Here is a 25,731-nt window from a genome sequence, read left to right as displayed (position 1 = left end):
CACCTGTCAGAATGGCCATAATTAAAGTTTACAAACAGTGAGTGTTGGAGAGGGTGAGGCGAGAAAGGAAGCCTCCTGCCCTGCCGGTGTGAATATAAGCGGGTGCGGCTGCTATAGAAAGCAGCAGGGAGGTTTCTCAGCAAAGAAAGAGTTACCGCGTGACCCACCAGGCCACGCCGCGGCCCACGCCCAGAGAGGACGCCGCCGCAGAAAGACTCAGGCACCCCCACGCTTAGAGCCGCACTTTCACAGCAGCCAAGAGCTGGAAACAAACCACATGTCCATCGACAAATGAACGGATAACGTATGCACGATGGGACACGACTCAGTCATGAGAAAATAAAGAATGACACAGTGCCATTTGCAGCAACACGGGTGCAGCTCAGCGGGTCACGCTAAGCAAGGTCAGAAAGAGAGAGACAGGCCACACACGGGTGCAGCTCGGCGGTCACGCTAAGCGAGGTCAGAAAGAGAGAGACAGGCCACACACGGGTGCAGCTCGGCGGTCACACTGAGTGAGGCAGGAAGAGAAAGACAGGCCACACACGGGTGCAGCTCGGCGGTCACGCTAAGCGAAGGCAGAAAGAGAGAGACAGGCCACACAGGCTGCCACGTGTGTGGAGAGTCTAAATTACGACACGAAGGAGCCTACCCATGACACAGAAACAAGACTCGGGGACAAAACGGACTGGGAGCTGCTGGCGGGCGGGGGACGCGGAGAGGAAGGCCCGGGTCAGCAGGCGCAAGGACCACACAGAGGATGGGCAAACCACGAGGCCCTGAGCAGCACAGAGACAGTAAGCGTCTTGAGATAAACCACAGCGCTGAACACTTTAAGAAGAATGTACATATACTCATAACCAAATCATTTTGTTGTAAAGCAGTAATTAACATTTTAAATCTATACTTCAATTAAAAAAATAAAGCAAAAGAAAGACAGTGAGACTAGCCAAGGAAATTCTGCAAAGGAAGATTAACCAGAGAGCCCTTGACACATCGCACACTCTGCCCTCACCCCTCCCACACCTGCCTCACTTCCAACCACAGCACCCAAGAAGGTGTGTGACTGACGCAAGCAGCAGCGTCTGCATCAGTGGAAAGAAACAGCTCAACACAAAAACCACCCCCACCATTAACAACAGCAATGAAACCTCTGACTCGATAAAGAATTTAGAATATGACCAATAAGACCTGAAGATTCAGTGGTGGGAACAGATGGATTATTCAGTTAGGGGTGCTGGCACAAAAACTGTTTAAATGTCTGAAAAAACATTTTAAATCTCAATCTTTTTTAAAAAAAGACGAAGAGTATTTAAAACTTACTGACACTGCAGTATTCTTGCCTTGAGAACCCCACGAACACTGTAAAAAGGCAAAAAGATATGACACTGAAAGATGAACTCCCCACCTTATTTATTGGTTCGGAAGGTGCCCAATAAACTACTGGAGATCAGTGGAGAAATAACTTCAGAGAGAATGAAGAGATGGAGCCAAGGTGAAAACACCACCCAGATGTGGATGTGACTGGTGATGGAAACACAGTCCAATGCTGCGAAGAACAATACTGCATAGGAACCTGGAATGTTAGGTCCATGAATCAAGATAAATTGGACGTGGTCAAGAAGGAGATGGCAAGAATGAACACTGACATCTTAGGAATCAGTGAACTAACATGGACAGGAATGGGTGAATTTAACTCAGATGACCATTGTATCTACTACTGTGGGCAAGAATCCCTTAGAAGAAATGGAGTAGCCCTCATGGTCAACAAAGGAGTCCAAAATGCAGTACCTGGGCGCAATCTCAAAACAACAGAATGATCTCTGTTCGTTTCCAAGGCAAACCATTCAGTATCACAGTGATCCAAGTCTATGCCCCAACCAGTAATGCTGAAGAAGCTGAACTTGAACGATTCATGAAGACCTACAAGACCTTCTAGAACTAACACCAAAAAGAGATGTCCTTTTCATCATAGGGGACTGAAATGCAAAAGTAGGAAGTCAAGAGACAGCTGGAGTAACAGCCAAGTTTGGCCTTGGAATACATAATGAAGCAGGGCAAAGGCTAACAGTTTTGCCAAGAGAACGCACTGGTCATAGCAAAAAAAAAAACTCTTCCAACAACACGAGAGACAACTTTACACATGGACATCACCAGATGGTCAATACTGAAATCAGATTGATTATATTCTTTGCAGCGAAGATGGAGAAGCTCTATACAGTTGGCAAAAACCAGACCAGGAGCTGACTGCGGCTCAATCATGAACTCCTTATTGCCAAATTCAGACTTCAACTGAAGAAAGTAGGGAAAACCACTAGGCCACTCATGTGTGACCTAAATCAAATCCCTTATGATTACACAGCGGAAGTGACAGATAGTTTCAAGGGACTGGATCTGACAGACAGAGTGCCTAAAGAATTATGGATGGAGGTTTATAACACTGTACAGGAGGTGGTAATCAAAACCATCCCAAGAATAAGAAATGCAAAAAGGCAAAATGGCTGTCTGAGGAGGTCTTACAAATAGCTAAGAAAAGAAGAGAAGCAAAAGGCAAAGGAGAAAAGGAAAGACACACCCACTTGAATGCAGAGTTCCAAAGAACAGCAAGGAGAGATAAGAAAGCCTTCCTAAGTGAACAATGCAAAGAAATAGGGGAAAATAGCAGAATGGGAAAGACTATAGAGATCTCTTCAAGAAAATCAGAGATACCAAGGAAACATTTCACGCAAAGATACAAATACAGGACAGAAAATGGTATGGACTTAACAGAAGCTACAAAGAAGAAGTGCTAAGAATACATAGAAGAACTGTACAAAACAGGTCTTAATGGCCCAATAACCATGATGATGTGATCACTCACCTAGAGCCAGACATCCTGGAATGCGAAGTCAAGTGGGCCTTAGGAAGCATCATCACAAACAAAGCTAATGGAGATGATGGAATTCCAGCTGAGCTATTTCAAATCCTAAAAGATGATGCTGTTATCATCACAAGGAGACTCAATATTGCCAGCAAATTTGGAAAACTCAGCAGTGGCCACAGGACTGGAAAAGGTCAGTTTTCATTCCAAACCCAAAGAAAGCCAATGCCAAAGAAAGTTCAAACTCCTGCTCAACCGCACTCATCTCACACGCTAGCAAAGTAATGCTCAATATTCTCCAAGCCAGGCTTCCACAGTACGTGAACCGTGACCTTCCAGATGTTCAAGCTGGATTCAGAAAAGGCACACGAACCAGGGATCAAATTGCCAACATCCACTGGATCATCAAAAAAGCAAGAGATCCAGAAAAACATATTTCTGCTTTACTGACTATGCCAAAGCCTTTGATTGTGTGGATCACAACAAATTGTGGAAAATTCTGAAAGAGATGGGAAGACCAGACCACCTGACCTGCCGCCTGAGAAATCTGCATGCAGGTCAAGAAGAAACAGTTAGAACTGGACATGGAACAATGGACTGGTTCCAAACTGGGGAAGGAGTACGTCAAGGCTGTATATTGTCACTCTGCTTATTTAACTTATATGCAGAGTACATCATGTGAAATGCCTGGCTCAATGTAGCAAAGCTGGAATCAAGATTTCCGGGAGAAATATCAATAACCTCAGATATGCAGATGACACCACCCTAATGGCAGAAAGAGAAGAGGAACTAAAGAGCCTCTTGATGAAAGTGAAAGAGGAGAGGGAAAGACTCAACATTCAAAAAACTAAGATCACGGAATCTAGTCCCATCACTTCATGGCAAATAGACTGGGGAACAATGGAAACAGTAACAGACTTTACTTTCCTAGTCTCCAAAAATCACTACAGATGGTGACTGCAGCCACGAAATTAAGACACTTGCTCCTTGGAAGAAAAGCTATGACCAACCTAGACAGCATATTAAAAAGCAGAGATATTATATTACTTTGCCGATAAAGGTCCCTCTAGTCAAAGCTATGGTTTTCCAGTAGTCATGTACAGATGTGAGAGATGGACCATAAAGGAAGCTGAGCGCCAAAGAATTGATGTTTTTGAACTGTGATGTTGGAGAAGACTCCTGAGAGTCCCTTGGGCAGCAAAGGGACCAAACCAGTCCATCCTAAAGGAGATCAGTCCTGAATATTCATTGGAAGGACTGATGCTGAAGCTAAAACTCCAATACTCTGGCCATCTGATGCGAAGAACTGACTCACTGGAAAAGACGCTGATGCTGGGAAAGACTGATGGAAAGAGGAGGAGATGACAGAGGATGAGATGGTTGGATGGCATCACCAACTCAATGGACATGAATTTGAACAAGCTCGGGAGTTGGTGATTGACAGGGAGGCCTGGCGTGCTGCAGTTCATGAGGTCGCGAATAGTCAGACACAACTGAGAGACTGAACTGAACCAACACTGTTGTTTACTGAGGTTTTAGCCTATTGTTAGACAAGAATCCACCTCAGTTAGGAGAAATGGATTTCCTGACAACAAACCATGTCACGCTTTCAATGCTGCACCACAGTAAAGGCGGCCTGTGGCCTGAAAGGCACGCCCCAGCCGCCAGTCAGGGCATACCTGCACCTTTCTGTCCTGTGTCCTAACGTTCGTGTGGAGGATAAATCCAAGTACAGAAAAACCGCTTCTAACTAGAACCCAATTAACTGCACTCCATGCTCCTATTTTTAGTAGAGAGAAGTCAGCAAATCACAAGGAAGGTTAGTAAGTCACTTCCCTGAGTAAAGCTTATTTGAAGCAGCACTAAGCTGATGGCCTGGAATCAACCGAAACCCAGCAAGGCTTCTGCAGGGAGAGGACACGGAAGCCCCTATGGACTGTGAAGCCCAGGGAGGTGAGCTGTGATCCAGCAGGGGCCGAGGAGGACAGGGTCCGTTTCCAGAACGACAAGCCAGAGGCATCGCCATCTTCTGACAGTAAGATAGGCACACCGCTCCACTTGCTGACAGAGGAGAACGAAGGCACTTCTTAAAAGGCTCTCGAAAGTGCTTTCCAGAAATTCTCCATGAAAGAACGTATTTATTAACCACATCCTCTTTCCCCCACGGATCCTAAGGTTTCCAACACACGGGTAACAACTGTCGACACTCTCAGCCCCTCTTGTCACGGCCACCAAAGGGGGGCAGATGCCTCAAGTAATCAGATCCTGTTTTACTGAGCAATTTAAGTCTGACAAAATATTTATTCCAAAACTGTGTATTAAGCACCTACAACACTTTAAGGACTATAAAGGAGACAGGCCTCAGCTCCTTACGGTCGTCAGACAATCCAGCAGGACTGGGATGGGTGGAGGATCTGCATTTCTGACAGGTCCCAGGTGGTGCTGAAGCTGCTGGGTTCCTGTCAGCACTTTGAGAGCCACTGGACCACAGAACAATTCAAGAAAGCAGTTAAGGACTCCAGAAAGGCTCTCTGGAGCTACTGCAGCCAGGCTGTGCCTAAGGCAAGCACAGACTCTGGGTGAGGGCAACCTGGAAACACATGAGGCAGTGGGCCATCACCCTGACTGTGATGACCTCAGTATTACCGAGTTTTAAACTGGAAATCCCCATGTTTAACGCACCCTACAGCTAATCTGCTTAGAAACAAAAGTGCACCTCTTACCATCCACTGAACCAAACTCCCTTTCGTGTGCGCGAGTAAGGATCTCTTTGTACAGGGTCTCTGCTTGCTTGAATTTCCCTTGCTTCAGGTAGCAGGAAGCCTTAAAATAAAACAAAGCACTTACTACTCTTCATACGGTGGGGAAGCACACATTCTCATCTACAGGTTAAACTATGAAACAGCGCTGAGGCTTCAGGAAGAAAGGAATCTATCTACAGAGCTGACCTTCCGTCAACATACCAGGTTATTTTTTGTTTTGGCCACATTGGGGTCATCAGGCCCCAGTTTTGTCTGGTAGATCTCGAGGGCTCTCTGATAATAATATTCCACTTCTTCGTACTTGCCCTGGTTCTGGCACAGTAAGGCCAAGTTATTTAACTGCTTGGCAACATCTGGGTGATCTTTTCCCAAAACCTAGGAATAAAAAATAGCATTAGAAACACTTGTTATTTTTTTCACAGGGTACCATCCAACCCACTCCCTACCCTACCATGAGAAGGCTCTTCCTAAACATCAAGAGGACTGTGCCTTGCTTCCAGGCTTATCATACTTAAACAGCCACCCATGCAGTACAAAAATAACCAGCATTAGTTGAGTCTTCTTCTTGGGGGAGGGAGGAAACTGTGCTGATTTCCTTCCCAAGCTTTGGAGTCTTGAATCCTTACAATAAGCCTACATGGTAGGTAATATTATGGACATTCTAAAGATGAAGAAACCGGATTTTATAAAGGCTATCTAGTAAGACTGCCAAGTTCTAAACATGCCCAAACTCATGCCCAGCCCTTTCTGACTCTGATGGCATTACACGCATTCCTGTGAAGAACAGCCTCAAAAGGAACTTCCAGCTCCTCAGCTAGTATCCTACACATCCCCTCTTTAAAACCAGATTCTGTGATCACAAACCAGGTCCTCACACTTCAAACTTCACTGCAGGGCTCTTCAAACTCGAATGTGCTGTCCCAGACACCCAAAAGTCTTCTCCCAGCCCCACCCAGCTCCCCACTCCCACCAACTCATCCTGCAGGCCTCAGGTCCCCTCAGAAGGGACCTCCTTATATCCAATTTAAGGGACCCGTGAGTCCGTCCCCACCCAGTTAACTCACAAGTACACCACTTGGGTTTTTTTCCTTCTTTGCTAGTATCACTACTCAAAACCGCCTGATTTATCAACTTAGCTATTTGTCGCCTGACTCTCCCCTATTAAAACGCAAGCCTCAGAGAGCTCTGTCTCCGTGTCTAGATGCAATGTTATCTCAGCACCTAGGAAGGTGCTGGCACACAGGGCGAAGAATAAGCACCGAGCTTCCCGCTCAGGACCTGAACAAGCCTTCGGTCTCGCCCTGGGCACCCACCAGGCAGCCGCCTCCCCACCCTCTGGGTCGCCCTCTTCTCCCTGGCTGGGAAGCCCTAAGACTCGGCTCCAGACCGACTGATGGCAGGAGGCCATGTGAGCACAGCCGCAGCCCTGGACCTGAAGAGGCTGCTGCTCTGCGCTCTCCCTGAGCTCTCAGCCAGAAGCCAGTGTCTGCCTGGTGGACCGTGCTCCCGGGGAAGAGGCTGTGGCTAATTCCAAATCATCCCTTCTAATCAAGTGAGGGTCCCAAGTCCTCAATCCATGTTTGCCAGATGAGTGCATGAGAGCAAATAAACACGGAAGAGCCTAACAGACCATCATCCGGAGTTCATAGTCCACAACGTGAGACATATGTGGTTCTCCCTGATTCTAACCCCAGCCCTCTCAAAACCTGAGTGGGTAAATAGAAAATAAAATAAAAATTTCATTTCTTGATAAATATCACACAAATGACAGCATGGACAAACCTTCCTGTATGATCTGATAACGAGCTTCTTTTCATTTTCCCTTTCCCAAGTCCTTGCCATTATGACTCGAAATTAAAGGATTAATCTCTCAGTATCAATAAGTAACATTTGATAATATAACATCTGATAACAATGACACACACAAATTAAAATATCATGACATGGACCTGCCCAGTGTCTGCAACATTTGAACACACAGCTATATGCAGTACTGTGGAAATTAACAAGATCCATTTTAAAAACACCTAATCACCATACACTGTACTACTGCTGCTGCTGCTGAGTCGCTTCAGTCGTGTCTGACTCTGCGCCACCCCACAGACAGCAGCGCACCAGGCTCCCCGTCCCTGGGCTTCTCCAGGCAAGAACACTGGAGTGGGCTGCCATCTCCTTCTCCAATACACTGCACGAACCGACACTAAACGTCCACGACAGTGCCTTCATCTATGTTCCGAGTTATTTTTTAGTTTGCATTAAGTTTTATAAGCATATTTGGTGACCGTTTAATTTTCATGTTTTTCTTCTTGACAGGCACATGCCCCACTGTAAATGAAATGCCCCATGCCTGGCACTCACAGGCCTCAGAAATTCCTTCTTCAGCCGAGTCACTTTGAGGCCACTCTAGGCCTCAGGCTGGGAGGGCCCAGAACTCAAGGCTCCACCCTCTGCACCCCGACTCCCCCGAGACTCCCAGGCAGGGCCCGTCGGCTGCGTCTCAGCCTGCACGCCAGACTGAAGGGCCTATTTTTGGTGCTCGGCCAGTGAGGGTGTGTCTCCATGGTCCCATCTCAAAACGTAGAGTGAATTATTTAAAAGCATGAAGTGCAGCGTCTGGGGAACAAGGACCAGCCCGGGCGCACCTTCTCTCTGATCTCCAGAGCTCTCTTACACAGCGGCTCGGCTTCTTTGTACTTCCCTCTTTTGCCGTAAAGCACCGCGAGGTTGTTCAGAGTTGCTGCCACCTACCAACACAGGGAACCAGGGAGAACGGTAAGCGCCACGGCGGAGGGGGCGTCAGACGCCACACACACACGGCCCCCAGTGCGCGACGGACGTGCTCTCCAGCCAATGGAGGACCGTGACTCCACTCAGAGGTGAGAGAGCCACATCGCTGTCCACGGTGGGCCACAGAGTAACACCACAGACCATTAACAAAGCAGCACCAACATGATCTTGATTTTTTTTTAAATTTCACTTGGAAGCCACAAAACCAACCAAAATAGATAAAAAGACAATACAAACTCTTTAGGAAAAAATTTATAGAAGTACATGCAATTTGATCCAGGATCAAAATCACCGCACGTGATCCATTTGAGGTGGGTGATCAACAACACAGGTGAACACTGAGATCTGCTCGGTGTGAGCCGCCCACCCCAGGGCTCAGCACTGCTTCCGAGCCAGCAAGTCCTACCTGCGCCATCCAGTGAGAGGGCAGCTCTTAAATCTTCCCTGTTGAGTTTAACAGTGAAATGAGTTGGGTAAAAAAAACGTATTAGGGACAATAAAGCTTGAAAAGGATGGAAGAGCCAGTATACAAACCGCAGGGTGGTCTCTGCCCAGGGTCTTCTCGCGAATGGCCAGGGCGTCGTTCAGCAGGCTAGCTGCGTCTTTATATTTATTTTGGTCTCTAAATTAAAAACACACAATTATTTGTTTAGACACAGCTTACTACAGCTTTTTAAAATGTAATTCTGGAACTAAGGAAATAAAAGTTAAGTTTCAATTATTAAAAAAAATGAAAAGTTAGCTATTAAAACTATTAAAAACGCTCCTAACAGTAGGAGAAAAGACTCCCTCAACAGACACGTTGGCAAGGAGAGCTGGGAATCGGACCCGCTAAGCTAGACCGCTGGAACGATACCGCCCCATGTGCCGAGGGGTCTGCATGTGCCCTGCCCCGCACAGCTAAGTGTGGCCGTACAGACAGTGCAGGCAGGCAGAGCAGATCCAGCTGCCGGCCGCATGGCCTGGCGTGTCACGTGGCCTCCTCAACCAGCCTACTGCAAAGGAAGGACGTAACTCACAGAGCCGCTCTAAGAAGCTAACTGATTTGCCAAAGCAGAAGCTCAGGATGAGGCACGCGCACACAGACACAGCTGTGCCCGCTGACACAGGGCGGAGTGGAGGGGCCTGCTAACGGTGAGGAGACAGAAGCAGCTGGGGCCCAGGCCAGCCCCCTGGGTTTAAGTGCTACCGACTGACCGAAGGGCTGCAAAGCAGTCATGCGCTGTGTGAAACGGAGCGCGCACACGGCTCCAGCGCGCAAGGACAGCCACCCAGCAAGGCTCCGCCCGCGCCGCCCTGGAAGACGGCTGAAGCTGCTGGGTCCTCAAAGGGCACTGACTGCACCGAGTAAAAGTTTTCTATTATATTAAACTTATATTATCATCGTATACTATGTTATACTATTAACATCTTATATTAAACTGACTCAAACTTCCTATGAAAGTCAGCAGGTATGAAGCAGCCCCAGTTAAACACAGCCACAGCCATCCCCCAATGCCGAGAGAGACGGCTCAGATGAGGCAGGCACACTGGGCGCTGCTGTGAGACTGGCCTGTCATAAAACGCCAGGGACCACAATCAGCCAAGAGGGCGGCCACACCAAGAGCAGGTGCTCCAAACCAGCTGGAACCAGTCAGAAACCTGGCCCTTCCCCAGACCTGCTGAATCAGAAACTTGGGGGGAGGGGGGGCGGGGTTCAGCACGCATCCCACAAGCCCATCCAAAAATTCAAACTCAAATGAAAACCAATGCATACCTTGCCAGCATTAAAATAGATCCCAGTACAGAAGTGGGCAAAATCACAGAAGGCCCAAGTAACTAAGAAAGCAGAATCACAGAACACAGATTAACACACAAAGCTGTGCGTCTCAGTGATAAAGAGCAGGAGATGGCCAGCCCCGCCCCAGGCTGGCGACGGTCGGGGAGCGTGAGCTGGCACCACCTTCCTGAGCCGCCGGGCAATCTGTATTAAGAAGCGTGTAAGGTGTAGAACCTTACCACTTAGGAATTGACACTGAAAAAAATTCACAATCTTTTGCGCAAAACTTGAGCAAAAGATGTTCATCAGTATAACATTAATACCCCTCCCCACAAAGAGCTTAAAATTAAATGTCCCTTACTAGAAGAAAGCTGAAATACTGAGTCATGGCTCAGCTCTGGGACTCAGCACTGAACACAGTATGAACACAGACACAGCTGCTGTTCCAAACATTTCCACACTGCAGCACCACGGGAAAGAGGCGGCCATCAGATTCCTAGCACATCCACGTGACCAAGCCTTCTACGTGCCACGAATCCCCGTCACGTTCTACGTGCGTTTTTCACCTAACTCACTCACAAGAAAAATATCCAGGGTTAGCCAGAAACAGTCTCTCGCTCTCGATGGTTCGCTCCTGTCTCTTCACTCCTCTTCACAGACCCTCCGGCTCCCGTCTGCACCCCACTCAGGTGCTCAGCTCCAAGCCCAGCAGATCCTGTGGCCCGGCCCCCACCCCGCTCTGTCCTCCACTCTCCCACAGCTCTCTTCTGAGACCCAGCCCCTGGGCACAGGCACGTTCAAGCACGTCCCCTGCAGCCCCATCGCCCACTCCTACCACACTCCCGCTGCTCTGCCCCGTGGGAAGGAGGCGTCAGTCCCCAACACATCCTGCAAGGCCCCTGAAAGCACTCGCACCCCTCCACTAGGCCTCCCCTAATCCTCTCAACTAGAAGGCATCTCTCAATTCCATCAACACTTCTGTGTTATTTTATTTTATTACTTACTGGCCATGCTGCAAGGCTTGCAAGATCTTGGTTCCCCGACCAAGGACTGAACTTGGGCCCCGGCAGTGGAAGCACTGAGAACTAAGCCCTGGGCTGCCGTGGGATCCCGACGCCTGTGCCAGTCTACTAATGACAGTCTCCTTGCCTCCGTAATTACACATGAACATAACCAGCCTATTCTCTAAACAAGGTGCTAAGTTCCTTTAGAAACATTTAGGGAATGCTATCTACTTCACACTGCCAGGTAACATCACATTTCATAACCCTTGCAATCCTCCTGAGGCTCAGAAAAGCTAAGGGCTCCGGACAACACCTTCAGTCTAGTGGCCACTTAGCAGAGATACAAACCGAACTTGCCTGACTTCCAGTCCAGTATCCTGCTTCTCCTTGAGAACAGGTGCTATGTATTCATCTGTACAGCTTCACAAGAACCAGCCCAAAGTTTTACATACACTTGGGTCTCAAAAATGCCTGCTGAACTGTAAACAATCAAACTAAGGAAGGAACACGGTGCAGCTCCCTGAGATCCGCCATGCGGAGCAGCCACCACAAGCCAGCCCTGTCCCGGGAGTGACTGCCCCTCCACAGGTCCCCACTCACCGACCCGCTCCCTCTCAGCTCAGTTCAGCAAAGGGCTCTGGTGGACCACTGCCCAGGGCCACAGGCAAACTACTGAACTCCATTCAGCAAGTTCACCAAGGGCTTCTGAGTTAGGAAACACGCTCAAGGGTGTAACTCAAAGCAGAGACGAGACAACCTGGTCCTTAACGTCAAAGAATCAGGATTCCAGAAGAAGAGATGACAAAATTCAAACGAGGATGCCAAGCACAGAGCAGGAGCTATGAGAGAGGCGGGGCCGAGGGTTACAGGGCCAACAGGGGAAGGGCGCGTGGAGCCCTGGAGTCAAGAAGGAGGGCTGACGAAGATCAGAGAGGTTGGGGGCCAGGCAGGAGGAGTGGGAGGCTGTTCTGGGCAAAGGGAGCTTGGTACACCAAGTACTGAGGGGAAAAATAACCACCAGTCTAGGGTGGCCCGATGGAAGAAGGCTGGCCTGGGCGTCCCAAGCAGCGTCCGCTCTACAGGGTGACGCTCCTGCCAGGGAGCAGCTCCGTGTTCTGAACTGAACCCGACTGTTTTGAAGACAAATGGATGGTAAGGCTGGAGAAGCAGCTCAGAGCAATTTATAGAAACACATCCTCGGGGCAAGCTCACTGGAAGCGCCGTCTGGGTGGGGTGAAGAGGAAAAGACGAGACTACTAGCCTGTACACCAGGGCCAGGATGTTGAGCATGGTGGCCACGTCAGGGTGGTCGTGGCCTGAGGTCTTCTCCAGGTCCTCCAGGGCCTGCTTGCAGAGGGGCACAGCCACCTCGTAGCGCCCCTGCGAGGCGTACTGGATCACCAGGTTGTGCAGGGTGCGCAGCCGCGCGGGGATCTCGTAGCCGCCCTGCTGCGCGGCCGCCGCTGCGCTGCTGTGCTGCTGCTGAACTGCGGAGAAAGGCCAGTTCAGACGCGGGGAGGCCGCCCGGGACACCAGCCAGAGCTTCCTTTGCAGGCTGTCGGGCCGGGGTTCCGCACACCCCCACTGCGCACACCCCCACTGCGGAGCGAGGCTGCCGCAGCCCCAGGAGAACCCCCCTCCTCCGCGCACAGAGAACCCAGATCCCGGGGGGAGCTGGCAGCACACGCCCCTTTACTAGGGGCCGGCTGAACCCGCGACTGTATCTCAGAAAGGGCGACCTGCGAGGCAGTCTGGGTGTATGTTCGCGCTTTTGCAAGGCGGGCTACAAGCATGCCAGCACCCACTAATAACAGCAATTACCCCCAAGAGGAGAGGCCACCTCCCATCCACCGGCCACCACTCACCCACCACTCCCAACTCACTTCCTTGACCAGGGTCGTCGTCATCATTTGGGAAGAGGTCATCCAAAGGTTCCTTGGTGGAATCAGCGTCTTTGTCCTCCTATGAAACCAACCCAGGACAGTATTAGTTTCACGAATATTATAACAGCTACACTGGATATCTTTGACATACGTTTCATTTTAATTAAAAATAGAAAAGACCGTTCTCTTTCCAGATCAAATCTAGGATTAGCCACAGTTTGCTTTATCCATCAGTTTAGGAAAGAGCAGTGGGAAGCCTGCTGACCTGAACTCAAAGCACCTGTGCAGGCTGGAGCCACAAACAGACCACGCAGGCACCTCTGTGCCCGAGTCGCCACCCGGGCCCCAGGAAGTGCAAAGAGCAAGGAGTGCTTTCTCGTCTTATTTGGAAGCAAGTGATTAAAATGGCGAATCTCTGAAGACTGTGGAACTGGCAGGCTAGACACCCCCTCCCCACCCAGCACCACACAGGACCCCTAGGAGCAGTGTGACAGCCTGTGACCGGGTCCCCAAGAGAGGAGCCCTGAGGCAGAGACAGTGACCAGACGACGGGGTGAACGGACAGCAGTTCAAGCAGGTAAGAACTCGGCATCACCCTGGCAGAGGCGGACAGCAGGCTCCTCCGGAGGGGACATCCTGAGGGGCACACGTCGCATTCCAACACTCCCAACCAGGACACAAACCCAAACACACACGTGAGAGGAACAACGCATGACGTAACTGGCCTACATCCTTCAGGAACACCGATGTCGTAAAAGACTTTCCTCTCCCCGTGAAAGGACCTGTCCCAGATGAAAGACGACTGAAGGGCCGTGACCACTACGTGCAGTGAGTGGTCCTGAGTGGGAAACGCCACCAAGGCCTCTGCAGAGATCATGAGCGAAGTGGCCTCTGCAGAGATCATGGGCGAAGTGGAGTCTGGGCTGCAGAGGAGAGGAGGCGCAGCGCCCTGCTCAGCCTCCCGGGTGTGGCCCTGGCCCCCACAGGAGACCCCTCAGGCCAACGAGATGTACCAGCAGCGCGAGGAGGAGCAGGGACAGGGCAGGAAGGCATCACGGGCGCGCCCTGAAAGGGGAGGCGGGGCTGGCTCACTGCATCTCTTCTCCAAGCCAGACATGTTTCCAAATTAGAAAGTTGTAAACGTCTCTGAATCTGAGAGACAGCTTTCCACTGCTCAGCGCTACCTCGCTTTCCAGGTGAGTCAACTCCTCTCTTCTTATTTGCACAACAGCCTACAGGAGTGTGTTTTTTAAATCGAAACATCAGCTGCCCCTGACTTAAGAGACGCAAGAGAGAAGTACAGCAGGTTTAATGAAACAGGGCGCTTTGGACTAACCACGGCCCAGATCACGGTGAAGCCGCAACCCCAAGTGGCGCGTGTGGAGACGGGGTTCTGGGAGGGAACCGGTTAGAAACACCATGAGGCTGAGGCCCTGGTGCTGGGCCCTGAGACACCAGCGCGAGCTCCCCCGCCCTGTGTGCCCACCGCACGGTGTGAGGGCAGTGAGAGGGCAGCTGTCTGAACGCGCGCAAGAGTCCCCCAGAAACCAGCCCTGCGGCACCCTCACCTCTGACTCCCCGCTTCCAGACCTATGGCAGAACCCGTGGTCGGTGCTCTAAGCCACCCAGCCCGTGGCATTTTGCACGGCAGCCCGGGCTAAGACACAGAGTGAGTGCAGGTCTGCTGGGGCAATGCAGACTACTCTAACAGACGGGACGTGGGCTCGGACTGGAGACACAGACGCAGACCTCTCAGCGGCACACAGATCACAGAGAGATCACACCAGAACTATACAGACAGTAAGCAAATCTCAGCTCTGAACACAGCGTGACAGCCAGGACTGGATCCTAGAGAGGAAAAGGGACACTAACGAAGGACTGGGGAACTCAAACAAAGGCTGTAGTTTCGTCCACAGCAACGCGGCAACAGCACTTTTTCGCTTTTAACACAGGCACTGCTACAGACGGAACGTCTGTCCCCCGCCCGCCCCGCCAAATTGACATGCTGAAGCCCTAAAGCTCAACATGATGATATCCGAGGGTAACGAGGGCCAGATGCAGGCCTGAGGCTGGGGCCCCCGTGATTACATCAGTGCCATGACAGCAACAGGAGGAGACGAGCACCAAGGGGGCCGTGTGGCGACACACCAGGAGGAAGGCCCTCGCCAAGACTCCAGCAAAGCTGTCACCCTGCAGCCTCGGATTCCCAGCTTCCAGGAGCAGGAGGAACAAGCATCTGCTGTCTGAGGTGTGCAGCCTGCTGCTCTCTGGAGACAGACCCGGCCAGAGTCAGCTCAGACATGTGCCGGGAGACACGGGACGCAGCAGCAGGAGGAGGAGAGTGGAGACGCTCAGTCGCGCCCGACGCTCTGTGGCCCGTGGGCCGCAGCCCACCAGGCTCCTCCGTCCGTGGGATTTTCCAGGCAAGAACACTGGAATGGCGCCATCTCCTTCTCCAGGGGACCTTCCCAGCCCAGGGAAAGCGAGTGAAGAGTATATGGGGATTCTCTTCACAGGACCATTTCAACTTTTCTGTGAATCTAACATCATTCCAAAATAAAAAAGGTTACTCATCTAAAAATTAACTGAATCAGAAACAACAGTAACATGGGATGAACATCCAGAGAGCACCAAGAGAAGGAGAAACGGACCAAGACCCTAGGGGGCCCTCACATTCCAGGAACCCCAAGACAGGCCAAGGCAGACGCACGAGCGAGCGAGCAGAAGGAGCAAGCGGTGTCCTGGGGGAGGGGGCGCCTCAAAGACAAAGCCAGGATCCACCACAAGCCACCGAGGCATTCCAAGCCCGGACGACAGGGGGCTGGACGGGCACTGCTGACGGCACGTCCAGCGGCAGGCTGGGCACGGAGCCGACGGCAAGCGCCGGGGCGCCCAGCAGATCTCAGGCCGGGACAGCCCTTCCCGAAGGCCGTGGCTCCTCTCTGCATTTATTTTGTATTTACCAAGCACTTTTACATTTTCTGACCATGGTTCAAAAAAAACACGTATGAGAAAAGTACTCCAAAGAGAACGTATACGACTCGCCCAGGGACTCAGCCCCAGGACCCTTAACCCCGGTCGTGTTTCACGCAGGCTCTGGAGGGGAAGGAAGCACGGCGGCGGGAAGGAAGCACGGCGGCGGGAAGGCGCCACCGTCAGTCCCGCACTCCTGTGGGACCACTCACCGAAGGAGAGATGTCGTCGTCGTACTTTTTCAGCTGGTTCATGAATTCCAGATGCTTCTTCTCTTCCTCCAGCTGAGCCACAGACTGCTCGCTCTTCTGCAGCTTCTGCTGAGTGTTGGCCAGCTCATCCCGCAGCCACTGGTTCTCCTGGCACAGACGCCGCACCTGTGCACGCAGCTTCTGCTTCTCCGACTCCACGGCGTTCAGGTGGTTTGACAGCGCCATCATGACCTGGACCGACAGAGACGCTGATGGCACTGCAGCGCTCAGCCTAACAAACGCCACCTCCCGCCTCCAGCAGCGCCCTGGGGCTGCGGCTCCAGCTGACCCTCGCAGACGCGTGCTCCAGAGCACGCACAAGCAGTTTGCCGTTGACTATTTCCACCCTTCACTCTCCGGCCACGTGCAGAGCACGCTCAAGCATATGACACGCTCATCTCTCTCTCTCTGGCTCTGCCTCGCTGCCCACCCCACTCCCCAGCCTGCTGAAGATACAGCAAGGAGGCATCCACTGGCAAACCAGCAAGAGGGCTCCCGCCAGAAGCCAACCATGCTGATACCCTGACTTCGAACTTCCAGCCTCCAGGACTGTGGAAAACAAACGTCCACTGCTGAAGCCCTGACCTGATGGCATTCTGTTCTAGCAGCCGGATCTGACTGAAACAACAGCTAAATTAAACGCCTCTTCCTTCTCTCTTGAAAGAAAAAAAAAAAAAGAACCCTGGCCTGCTCAGAACATCTACAAACCAATTCCAACTGTTTCTGCCTGGAGGCAGCTCTAATGGACTGGCGACGGGCAGGCAGCTGCTGTTCGGATGAAGCCGTGCTCACTTTTTATCCAGGTGGTGCCAAGAGAGTTTCTCTGCCATGAGCAAATGCCACGCACACACACCAGATACACGTGCGGAGTGGACTGGTGACGGGGCAAGGATGCACTCGCAGGCGGGGGTGCCCACTGGGCTCTGCGGGGGTACACTGACGGGCCTCAGGGAAGGGCCTGCCTGGAGCAGAGACAAGCTCCTGGGAGGACAAGGGCTGTGGAGGAAGGCTGGCTTCAGTCAGTCTGTCCTCTGCAGTCGGTCAACCAGCCCTGCCTTCTTATCACCCTCCCAGGTCTAAAACCTGGAAGTCTAGGATAGGGGGCTCTTTCCTCCTCCTCCTGTTAACTCCAACATCTGCCAGCCTGACCAAGGAGGTTCCCACTCACAGACAGCGAGCTGCGGGCTGACACTCTCTCACCCCGCTTCCCTCGGCTCAGGAACCTGGGAGTTCAAGGGGAGAGGCACCATTCCCCAGTGTCCCTCACAACTAGATGAGCCCGTGGAGTCAGTGAAACGTAAGCAGAGTGCCGGGCACAGTGCAAGGAAGCAGAGGGAGGCACGACCTTCCTGCACCCTTCGCAGCCCCAGGACAGTCATGTGGCTGCAGCCAGACTCTGTCTTGGCCCACGAGACGGGCGGGCTGGCGTGCAGGACAGCCACGCAGCCCTAGAGCCTGGGCTCGGCGGGGGGCTGGTCTGTACAGACACGACCGAGCAGCTGCTGGCGCCACGCGCGGCTTTCTGGGGAGAGGCAGGGCACCCGAGGCGGTCGCGGGCTGGAAAGCGAATGCAGCCCGTCTGTGTGTCCCCAGTGTCGCTGAGGGGCGTCCCCGCCCGCTCCTGGAAAGGGACGGCCCACTTCGGTTATGTAGTCTACACTCGACTCTGACATTTGAGCCGCTGCTTTTGCTTTTTGTGCAGCCGAATCAAACCCTAACTGACACGAAGGGTTTTCCACTCTACTTTTTAAAACTGAGGGATGCCCAAATCAATCATCATTTGCCTAGCATACACAACCCACATATAAGCTGATTTCGATTATCCTGTGAGTATCTGCCCTCTAGTTTAAACCTCATATTTCAAACAAAGTCTCCATCTTCCCAGACTGGCAAGTTCATGGTCATGTCATGAGGCCATACCTGGGCCTCACTCAGGCCAAGCTCCAACATCTCCAGTGACTTTCGGATCATGTTTGATTTCTCCTCCACCAGATTACTTTCGTCATCTTTCTTCAAACACTTTAGTGTCTCCAGTAAACTCTGCAAAATGGAATTATGCTCATTCTTCAGAGCTTCCAGCCCCTGGATTACTTGCTTTGTCTTGGAAATAATTTCATCCTGCGTGAGCTTCTCCAACTTGTCTTCCTTCATGTACACCATTGTGGACATGTTGTCATACATTCTAGAATGGAAAAAGAAAAGAGTTGGACATCTCATTACAGGCTTAATTTATGTTACACCTTTAGTAAAGGACACATATGGAGACTTTTACATCAACATTTTAACAGGTGAAAACTAAGAATAGTATGATTTGTTCCCTTGAAATACTGTTATCTACACTGTTTCTGGTTTTCCTTTGCAGGCCGAATTAATTACTTTTCTGGCTTGTGTCTGAATTTTTTTTTTACAGAAATGACAGTAATGACAAGCTTTAAAAGCAGCAGAGCATCCACGTGGCGTTTCCAAGACACATGGCCTCAGTGAAGAAACTTTCCCTTGAATGTTTACCAGCTGTTTTCTCCTTAATGAAATGCAGAGGGTCAGTAAATTCCATCACATATTTACCAGATAAAACCTTGAGAAGGAGTCACGGCTACAAAAAGAGAAACCAGCAAAGGAACGCAGAGCAATAGAGCGGCAAGAGGACTGCGCCTGACCGCAGCCTGGTGACATGGGAGACGCAGCGTGACCAGAGCTGGGAAGACTCCGGGCGGGACGTCCCTGGTGGTCCAGTGGATACGCATCTGCCTGCCAACCTGGGGGACACGGCGTCCACAGGCTGCAGAACTGAGCCCGTGGGCCACGACTGAGCGCTCGCTCTAGAGCCGGGAGCCGCAGCACGAGGAGCTCACACACTGCGACCAGAGAAAACCCACCGGCAGCAGCCAAGACCCAGCACAGCCGAGAAGGCAAACAATTAAACAAGAAAGGCACAGCGCGACACGACGTCAGCGAAGCGGGGACGACGGCCGAACGAAGCAACGGCTCTTTCTACTACCGTCTCGTAGCTTTCAGTGTCTGCCTTTAAACTCTAGAATTCACTTGTTTTAAGGCCATAAACAGGGACCATCAGGAAAGCCTGTTCAGGAGAGTGACAGGGACGGAAGTCGGAATCCACTGTGTCAGGGTGACTTCCCGCAGAGCACCTGCGACACCAGAATCTGTTCTCTCGTTATCTTATATCCCTGTGGATGTGAGCTCTCTCTCTGAGGCAGAAGGACTCGACCCTGTGGCCCGCCGGATGCACACTACCCAGGACAGCTCCTGTGCCCACAGACCATCCGGTGAATGGATGGACTGATAGATGCCAGGTACAGGGAAAGGGCTTTTTGGCAGGATCTCAGTTCCCTGGTGGGTCAGACAGTAAAGCGTCTGTCTACAATGCGGGAGACCCGGGTTCAATCCCTGGGTTGGGAAGATCCCCTGGAGATGGAAACGGCAATCCACTCCAGGACTATTGCCTGGAAAATCCCATGGACAGAGGAGCCTGGTAGGCTACAGTCCATGGGGTCGCAAAGAGTTAGACACGACTGAGTGACTTCACTTTCAGTTCCCAAGCAGGGACTTAACTCAGGCACAACAGTGAAAGCAGAGTCCTCGCCACGGGCACTCCCAGGGAGCAGTGTGGAGGCAGGGAATACAGACCAGGCGTTCCAGGATCCGGGAGTGAGGCTCGAAGACCCCTGCGCTCTAACGGCAGGAACAGGGGTGGGGGAGGAGAGAGGCCAGAGACGCCCCTCACTGACACTGGGCACACACAGACCCACTGCACTCACTGCCCAGCCCGCGACTGCCTCCGGTGCCCTGCCTCTCCCCTGAAAGCCATGTCGGGTTCTAAGGAGGGGCAGCGTCGCACCTCTACAGGCTGTAGCAGTGGCTGAAAAGGGAAGGGGGAACAGTCTAGTTCACGAAAAAGAGAAAGGGGGACAGAGTGTTTCCATAAAAGGAGGAAAACCACACACGGCAGACTTTACTACAGGAGCAAAACAAAACAGAAAGAAAAGAATGGCCGCTTTAATTACGGAGACGCCTCAATTAAGTAAATCCACTTACAGAAGCCCGCCTTTAATTCCTTAAGGAACATGTGACAAAACCACCACAGGGCACTGCGCTCACACACTCCTGTTAACAGTTTCAGCCATGCACAAGAATAGTGAGTACAAGTGTTACGTGGACACATGCATGCATGCGTGCACGCACACACACCCCAGCCCCCCAAAAAACTCACTTAAGGCAGATTTTTTAAAAACTCTTAAGAGAAAATTAAGCATAGAGTCCAAATGCTCCTGGGCCCACAGTTCTCACGGTGCAGTGGGCAGCCCGAGGCCTGGCTCTGCCACAAGCCGTCCCCACACCATGGCAAGGCCCAACCCTCCTGGGTGCTGTGGGTGGCAGACCACCCCTGCAGGCCCTGGTGCATGGAGGGGGTGCAGGCCCCTGCAGGCTCTGGTGCATGGAGGGGGGACAGGGCCCTGCAGGCTCTGGTGATAGAGGGGGGGGCAGGCCCCTGCAGGCCCTGGTGCATGGAAGAGGGGCAGGCCCCTGCAGGCCCTGGTGCATGGAGGGGGGGCAGGGCCCTGCAGGCTCTGGTGATAGAGGGGGGGCAGGCCCCTGCAGGCCCTGGTGCATGGAGGGGGGGCAGGCCCCTGCAGGCCCTGGTGCATGGAGGGGGGGCAGGCCCCTGCAGGCCCTGGTGCATGGAAGAGGGGCAGGCCCCTGCAGGCCCTGGTGATGGAGGGGGAGCAGGCCCCTGCAGGCCCTGGTGCATGGATGGGGGGCAGGGCCCTGCAGGCTCTGGTGCATGGAGGGGGGGCAGGCGAGGCACTGAGGACAGTGGCCAGAGAACAGCCACGCAGGACTCAGCACCACCCCTCCTGGGAGCGGAGGTGTCAGGAACGCCCCTGACAAATGACCCCACCAGGCCTGCGGACACAGGCCTACAGCTCGGCGCTTTGCTGGACAGTTCCGTGGTAGACTGCTCCAGAGTTCAGTTAGGAAGTGAGTCCTTCTGCTACGTTGATACCACTCCCCCTTGTAACTTCTACCCACTGAGCCAACCTCTGCCCTCTACAATAAACACAAAATACCTTCACTGCCTCATCCAGAAGATAACTTTTCAAATACTGTGTTACAAGAACAAGACTCCCCAAACTGTCCATCTCCCCAGCTCATACCTCACGCTACTCCTCAGGTACACACCTTTATCCCAACAGCTTCCTTACCTCCCATCGGGGTCACCATCACATGGACACAACCCTGCTCGCTGCTTCATCACAGGAGAGCACACAATGGCACCTGGATTTAGTCTGTTCAGTATCTCTCTCATTTGCAAGCCAGGCCATTATAACCAAAGGTAGGGTATATAAAAAAATAACATGAGGCAACTGTCTATTTAGGGGGAAAGAAGGTGCATTCCTACTCTCACTATACACTAAAATAAATTCCATATGGAATAAAGAATTAAAAGTTAAAAAAAAAAGAATCCAGAATAAAATTTAGGCAAAGATCTATACACACACAGGTGAAGGTAAAGAGCGCCCTATGAATAACAGCAGAGAGCTAGAAAACAAGACTGGTGAGAGCCTATGCCAACTAAGAAGCTCTGAGGGGGCTCCCTGGTGGCCAGGTGGTCAGGGTTCTTTGCTGTCACTGCCTGGGTCCAGTGCCTGGTCAGGGAATGAAGATAAAAAATAAGCCAAAAAATAAAACTCTGCCGCTAAAGACTGATCTGGAAACCACCTTTCTGAGCAAACACTATTTTGCAGACCATCACAGTGAAGAGCTCAAAGATTTAAGGCAGAGGACACAGAGACGTCTAAAAGGTAAAAAACACTGGCGTCCAGGCGATCTCAGACACCCTCTTTGTCAGCCCTCCCTCCAGCCCTGCTGAGGAGTGTGCCCTGAGGAGACTGTGCAGGAGGGGGACTCGGCCAGCACAGGCCTGGCACTACTCACAGGCACCCGGGGACGAGCTTCAGGGCCAACGCATCCAAGTCCAATCAGACACCCTGCCTTTCGCTCACCTGCGTTGTCAACTGGAGCATCGATCTCACTTCAGTGTCAAGTGGCACGGATACACACTTGACCTGGGACGTGGTTAAGGGCTCAGAAATACTCCCCTCCCCTTCCCCTCGATGACACACACAACATCTGGCCTCAGGCTATTCTAATTAACCACGTGAAATTGTTTCAGTTCAGTCGCTCAGTCCCGTCCAACTCTTTGTGACCCCATGGACTGCAGCACGCCAGGCTTCCCCGTACATCATCAACCCAAAAGCTTGCTCAAACTCATGTCCATTGAGTCGGTGATGCCATCCAACCATCTCATCCTCTGTTGTCCCCTTCTCCTCTCGCCTTCAATTTTCCCCAGCATCAGGGTCTTTTCCAGTGAGTCAGTTCTTTACATCAGCTGACCAAAGTACTGGAGTTTCAGCTTCAGCATCAGTTCTTCCAATGAATATTCAGGACTGATTTCCTTTAGGATGGACTGGTTGGATCTCCTTGTGGTCCAAGAGACTCTCAAGGGTCTTCTCTAACACCACAGTTCAAAACCATCAATCCTTTGGTGCCCAGCTTTCTTTATAGTCCAACTCTCACATCCACACATGACTACTGGAAAAGCCATACCTTTGACTAGATGGACCTTTGTTGGCAAAGTAATGTCTCTGCTTTATAAAATGCTGTCTAGGTTGGTCATAACTTTTCTTCCAAGGAGCAAGCGTCTTTTAATTTCATGGCTGCAGTCACCATCTGCAGTGATTTTGGAGCCCAAAAAAGTAGTCTCTCACTGTGAAATTGTTTACTCTGCTTTTATTTCCAAAAAGAGAACTCTTTAAAGTCCCATGATTCCTCTGGGAAAGCAACGGAACTAAATACTTAACTGCATGAACTCCAAGGCAGAACCTGAGAAATCTAACATCTGAATTAAGTTCCTAAAACACAAGAAGCCCTTCTTCATATCAAAACTCTTAAATCCACAGTTCAACAGGCAAAGCTATTATTACTAACTTCCAACTCTCAGAATTCAAGTCTCCAACAAATTCTCTACTCTTGACTACAAATGATAGTCGCTAAATAAAATAATGAAGACAAAAATAATCCTAAAGCATAAGTTTTATTTGACTTTAGAACTATTTTTGTTTCCATTACTTGAAACACTGATTCGATCCTTGTAATTTTTATCCAATAGTGTATGTAACAGTTTTTAAAAATACTTATTTATCTGGCTGCATCGGGTCTTGGCTGTGGCACAGCAGCTCTCTCCTTGTGGCACACTGACTCTCGAGCTGTGGTGTGCAGGCTTAGGTGCCCCATGGCATGACTTAGGGAATACTTAGTTCCCCAACCAAGGACCAAGCCTGGGTCCCCTGCATTGCAGAGCATAATCGTAACCATTGGGCCACCAGGGAAGATCCAGTGTAACAGCTTTGATGGGCAGTTCTAATACAGAGGGGTCTCAGCAGCCGCGCAGAACAGACTTGTGGCTGTCAGGCGGCTGGGGGAGGCAGGGGATGGGAGTTCGGGATTAGTGGACGCAAACTATTATACACAGAATAATGGATAAACAGCAAGGCGCTCCTGTACAGCACAGGGGACTGCGTTCAGCATCCTGTGACACACACTGTGGAGAAGTGTGTGTGTGTCTGTAAACCAACTGTACTTCAGTAAATCACACACACATACACACCACCAGTCTCATGTCCAAGGGTTTATTGCGATCATTTACTCATCTGACCACACTATGGTCAGAAACTGAGAAGTAATAAGAATCTAGCTTATCTCCACATTCAGACCCTCAATTAAATCCTGCCTGGAGCATTCTGTAACCTAAAAATAATTCTTACTTCTTTTTAAAATGCCACTTGAAAAACACAGGTTCTCCTTTTGAAAGGCTGCCCGGCCCCTGGGAAACACAGGAAACCAAAACACGGGCCCTTCACTAAGAAGGAAGGGACTAGGTCACTGCACACTCAACCTTGAAACGAGACGGACAAGGCAACCGCCTCACTGCCGTCAGTAGCGCACGCACTTCATGTAACACGGGCAGGGCGAGGCTCTGGGCCTCAACAGTAACTGAAAGCGACGACCAGCAGGTAACGAGCACAGAGACAATTTTGAGTGCACCAAAAACACTAACTTGCACGCTCCGCTCCTTCACCTCTGCTCCGAACTAATCTGAGAGGTGATGCGCACAAACAGAAAACAGCCCACACCACACCCTGCAATTCACCGTTCCTTTCCATTTGTTAACGTAACTTGCCCTTTATGACAAGAGTGGTTTTTCACTTTCTCTAATACACCAGGGATAAAAAGAGAGCTCTTCAGAGCTACAACTAACTCCTGCTAGGAACGACGGGAATGGAACAATTTAGAGTGGACAATCTGGTACGATATTAGCTTGGGGCTCTAAACTGAGGAAGGCTGCCAGGTCCAATGAAGCCTGGCAGGGGAACGTGAGAACCGAGCTCGGCCACACCAGAGAGAAGCTGGAGGACAACCCCCCAACCTCCACCAGCCTACAGACCAGGCAGCCCGGCCCCGACTCCAACCAACCCAAAGACAGTAACAGCCCTTCACTCAATAAACATCTATCGAGCCCCCAGTTCTACGCCAGACGCTGTTCTAGGCTTAGGGGTCAGACTTTACCAAAGGGCTGTTTGCTGAAGAAAACACCGGGTGACAAAGGAATGTCCTACACACCGGGGGCCGGAGGGCCGGGGAGAGGCCGAAACCACCAGAGCTGCAGACTGCTTGAGAGCAACCCTGGGAGCAAAAGGCAATAAACAAATGCCTTCCGCACTCTGAAAGAAAATTATTTCCAATTCAGAACTCTACAGCCGGCCAACTCTCAGTCTGTGAGAAGAATGACATTTTCAGTCACAGGTCTCAAAAAATGTCACCTCCCATGCAGCCCTCCTCAGGCTACTGGAAGACGTGCGCAACCAAGACAAAGGCAAGCCGAGAGAGCAGAGGACACCGGGGCTCCGCAGGCACGGGGAGGGGGCTCCGGCGTGGGAGCGGGGTCCGCAGGGGGAGGGGGCTTCGGCACGGGAGGGGGCTCGGGCACCCCGGGGAGGGGGGTCCGCACGGGGAGGGCACAAGCACCAGGAAGACAGCCCTGCAACCCAACACAAGGACCCGCACTCAAGACTCCGGGGGCGCGTCGGCACTAATGTTAAGAGCAAGGAGATAAAAACAAGTACCAACTCTAAACAAAACAAGAGCTTGGAGAGGGAGGAGCAAGCAGTTCATTGCATGACTCAGCTAAGGCGCGTCCACAGTGATATGAAGGTACAGACTGACCTAAGCAAGTTAAGTATAACTGTCTATGGGGCGCCTGTGGCAATGCAAAGGGCACACCTGTGTAGTCAGGAGGGGCGAGAACACAGCACGCTCTGAACATCTAGCGCAGGAAGTCAAAAAGAAAACCACCCGACAGCAACAGAAGCATG

At 51.4% G+C, this 25,731-nt stretch overlaps 1 protein-coding gene across 4 annotated transcripts in view; it reads right to left on the bottom strand.

Annotated features, from left to right (window-relative positions):
• Nucleotides 1–25,731, bottom strand: part of KLC1 (kinesin light chain 1) — a 66,004-nt gene that overhangs the window by 25,707 nt on the left and 14,566 nt on the right. For all 4 annotated transcript variants that reach the window (XR_008201227.1, XR_008201228.1, XM_052659684.1 and 1 more), the window contains exons 2-9: nt 18,200–18,461; nt 16,241–16,471; nt 13,056–13,134; nt 12,434–12,659; nt 8,944–9,031; nt 8,265–8,366; nt 5,824–5,997; nt 5,584–5,683 (exon numbers count right to left, since the gene is read on the bottom strand). Coding sequence is in view for 2 of the 4 variants with exons in the window: in XM_052659684.1 (XP_052515644.1) it covers nt 5,584–5,683; nt 5,824–5,997; nt 8,265–8,366; nt 8,944–9,031; nt 12,434–12,659; nt 13,056–13,134; nt 16,241–16,471; nt 18,200–18,460 (1,261 nt within the window). In the remaining 2 variants the exon portion in view is untranslated. The remainder of the gene's footprint in view (nt 1–5,583; nt 5,684–5,823; nt 5,998–8,264; nt 8,367–8,943; nt 9,032–12,433; nt 12,660–13,055; nt 13,135–16,240; nt 16,472–18,199; nt 18,462–25,731) is intronic.

Source organism: Budorcas taxicolor, chromosome 21, assembly GCF_023091745.1.
Source record: "Budorcas taxicolor isolate Tak-1 chromosome 21, Takin1.1, whole genome shotgun sequence".
NCBI lineage: Eukaryota > Metazoa > Chordata > Mammalia > Artiodactyla > Bovidae > Budorcas > Budorcas taxicolor.
The sequence above is the reverse complement of the archived record's forward strand: the minus strand, read 5'-3'. Positions and strand labels throughout refer to the sequence as shown.